The following is a 3138-nucleotide window of genomic DNA, read 5'->3' on the forward strand; positions in this document are numbered from 1 at the left end:
AGCCAGCGAGGGCTGGGAGGTGGAAGGGCTCTGACACACTGGGTTTTCCTCCAGCTCCAAGGACCAGAGCGAATGCACTCGAGCGGCCGGGCTCAACTTTTGGGGGGTTTCGTGGGAAAACAGAGTGAGCCATGAGGCCCACGCGCCGATGCGCCGGCAAAATAATAACCACACCAAGGCTTGTGTCGGAGGAGGAGATCACAAGTTTTATTATGTTTTAATCTGAGAACAGCTGCTTTTCCTGCCGAGCCCATCTCCGGGTGCTGGAGGGTGGCCTCCAGCATCTCACTCCATCACCGGAGCCGCCGGAGCCGCCGGAGCCACGGCCCGAGCCGAGCCCAAGGCGGCTGCCGGGACGGGCGGGCGGCAGCCTGGAAATTAATCCATTTGCCAGGTTGTCAAAACATTAATCAACGGATACAGAAATCTGGAAATGGTTGGGACAACATGTATTTGCGGAAAATATGTGTTCACACAACAAGCACACAAGATGGGAACAATTATATGAAGATGTTTTAATAATTAACCAGTATAAAACAGTTTGCTCTCCATACAGTTCTAGACAATAAAAGTGTTTGCAGTCATATTTTTCTTTTGTACAAAATTCCAGTCGATTGTTCCACAATATTTACATTGTCGTTCCCTTTACACAAAATATCTCCTTTTCTTCCTCCCTCCCCCCTTTTTTTAAAAAATCCAGCTTTGCTACATAAATGCTTTAGATCTCATGGATATCCCTCGATTTATTTTTTAAAAGTCTAATAAAAAAACCCCCAAAGACATTAAATACCATTTTATATATAAAAATGCTTAGTAAAAATATAGTTTTGTTGCCCAATTAAAATATATTGCTGAGAATACAGTAAAAACTGTCCTAAAGCCCACCCCTAACAGGCGCCGACTCTTTAATGGCCCCGGCAAAGTCTTCCTAAAAGTTTTTCCCCCCTCCACAAGTTCGCCTGCCCTTGGCTTAAATACTGGAGGTGGCTTTGGCTCGTCCTGGTGGTGGTTGTTTCAGGCAGGATTTACTGGAATTGGCTTTAAAATGCCCCTGGGAGCTGGTGGGAGCTACAGGTCTGCCCTGCCAAGGGCTGGAGCAGGGAGTGCGGCGGGCAGGGTAGTGCGTGGGAAAGGCGACTATCTGTGTTATATAGTTATACGGTATATCGGTGAGTTCAGCATGGTTTTTTCCTCTAAAAAAATTTAAAACATAGAAAACAAAACAAAACAAAACAAAAGAAAGCGATGCATTTAATGAGATACTCTAAATATTACGGAGCTCATGGTTAAAGGAGGATGGCTTTTTGTTTTTAACAGAGAGCCGGAGCTCTCCCGATGACAGCGTTGGGCGATGGGACCAACCTAACCGGTGATGCAGGGGCTATAGTAAACAGCACTGCTGGCATCAGACAAGGCAGATATCAAGCTGCTCTCCTCGCAGGAAATGCTTCTAGGAGTCACTTTGGACAGGGAGACATGGTATGGGAGTCCCGAGGCTTCGGGACGAGTCCTGCTCATGTTCAAATATTGGTCAAACTCATTGCGGTCAACGTCTGTCCACAGCTCAGTTTGGTTCAAGTGATCCACGCTCTCCATGTGGTGGGCTTCAGGTGGGGGCGAGAGCTGGCCCAGGTGAGCGGAAAGCCCGTTCTGAGTTCCCGAGCACATCTGGTTGTAGTAAATGCTGGAGGGATGGGGAGTCCTCATGGTGTCGGCCAAATGTGATGGGGTCTGCGCGTAGGGCACAGCCACGTCCCGCCCCATGCACTTCTCCTGGGGAAACTCCATCTGGTGATGGTGGTGGTAGCCGCGAAAGGGCATCATGTTGCAGTCATCCTGCATGTGCGGAGGGAAAAACGCCGGCTCGGTCTGTTCCAAGACATCCAAGGGAGACATCTCAGGAGTTGGCAAGCCATAATTTTCAATATCCGACCCCATGGAGTGGAGTTCTCTGAAGTGGTTAAGTGGGGGAGGCTGGGGGTGGCCCGGCTGGCTGCCGCCATGGTGACTCATGCTGAAGTTGTCATTGCAAGGCTGGGAAAGGTTATGCAGGAGGATATTGGGTTCCATCCTCTTGATTTTCTTGGCTTGCTTCTTTCTCCTTGGGCGGTACTTGTAGTTGGGGTGATCCTGAAGATGCTGGATTCGCAGCCGCTCTGCCTCTTCCACGAAGGGACGTTTGTCGCTGGCACTCAGAGCTTTCCATGACTGGCCTGGAAGGATAAAGCAAAGCTCTGTGACACTGACTCAGCCACCTGGTGCTGGCCAGGGCATAATGACACCTGGGGAGAGGGAGCCCTTGAGGTGGGAAGGGCTCCCTTGGACAGTTCAATGCCCGAATAGAGTCCCAGGGCTGGGGAGTGGGAGCCCGAGTAGGGCTGTCCCCGTATCCCAGCAGCACGCTCGGGCTGTGCCCAGTGCTGTGGTGCAGTGGAAGAATGGGGGTGCAAAGCCTGGGAGGGTCATGGGAACCCCTCTGCCAGGGCAGAAGACTCTGTCTCTCGCTGCCCCTTGGCACAGCCTGGGGTGCCTGCTTCCCTGCATCCCGCATCCACAGCTCGCCTCCTCTGCAGCCCCAATCACACATCCCCAAACCCGCACCCTGCAGCCCCATATCCTGAATCCCATGTCCCTGCACCCCACAGCCCAGTGTCTCCGCATCCTGCTGCCCTGTCTGGCCATATCCTGCTTCCCGTAGTCCCGCATCCTGCAGCTCCATCTACCCATATCCTGCTTCCCGTGTTCCCACATCCCGCGTCCTACAGTCGTACATCCCGCATCCTGCAGCCTTGTATTCCCATATCCTGCACCTCTGCAGCTGTGTACCCCACAGCCCCGCGTCTCTGCATCCCACAGCCCTGTTTCTCTGCATCTTGTGCACACGTAACTCTGCATCCTTACATCTCACAACCCACAGCCCCATATTCCCACATCCTCTAATACAATATCCCACAGCCCTGAAGTGCTGCAGCCCACAGCCCGCGATCCCACAGCCCTGCATCCTTACAGACCACATCACTGCAGCCCTGCATCCTTGCAGCTGGCATCCCTTGGTCCCACATCCTTACAGCTCGCATCCCACAGCCCTCTAACCTTGCAGCCCCCCAGCTCCACATCCCCAGCCCCATATCCCATGGC

The 3138-nt window shown here is 52.6% G+C and overlaps 1 protein-coding gene across 1 annotated transcript; it reads right to left on the minus strand.

Moving 5' to 3' along the window:
* Positions 1-1362: 1362 nt before the first annotated feature.
* On the minus strand, positions 1363-2242 carry LOC104541236 (transcription factor Sox-18A-like; the record flags this gene model as incomplete). Its single annotated transcript, XM_010185240.1, has 1 exon — positions 1363-2242. A coding segment is annotated over one exon (880 nt), but the record flags the coding sequence as incomplete, so codon positions are not given.
* Positions 2243-3138: the final 896 nt, after the last annotated feature.

Source organism: Mesitornis unicolor, unplaced genomic scaffold (genome assembly GCF_000695765.1).
Source record: "Mesitornis unicolor isolate BGI_N332 unplaced genomic scaffold, ASM69576v1 scaffold35135, whole genome shotgun sequence".
NCBI classification, from domain to species: domain Eukaryota; kingdom Metazoa; phylum Chordata; class Aves; order Mesitornithiformes; family Mesitornithidae; genus Mesitornis; species Mesitornis unicolor.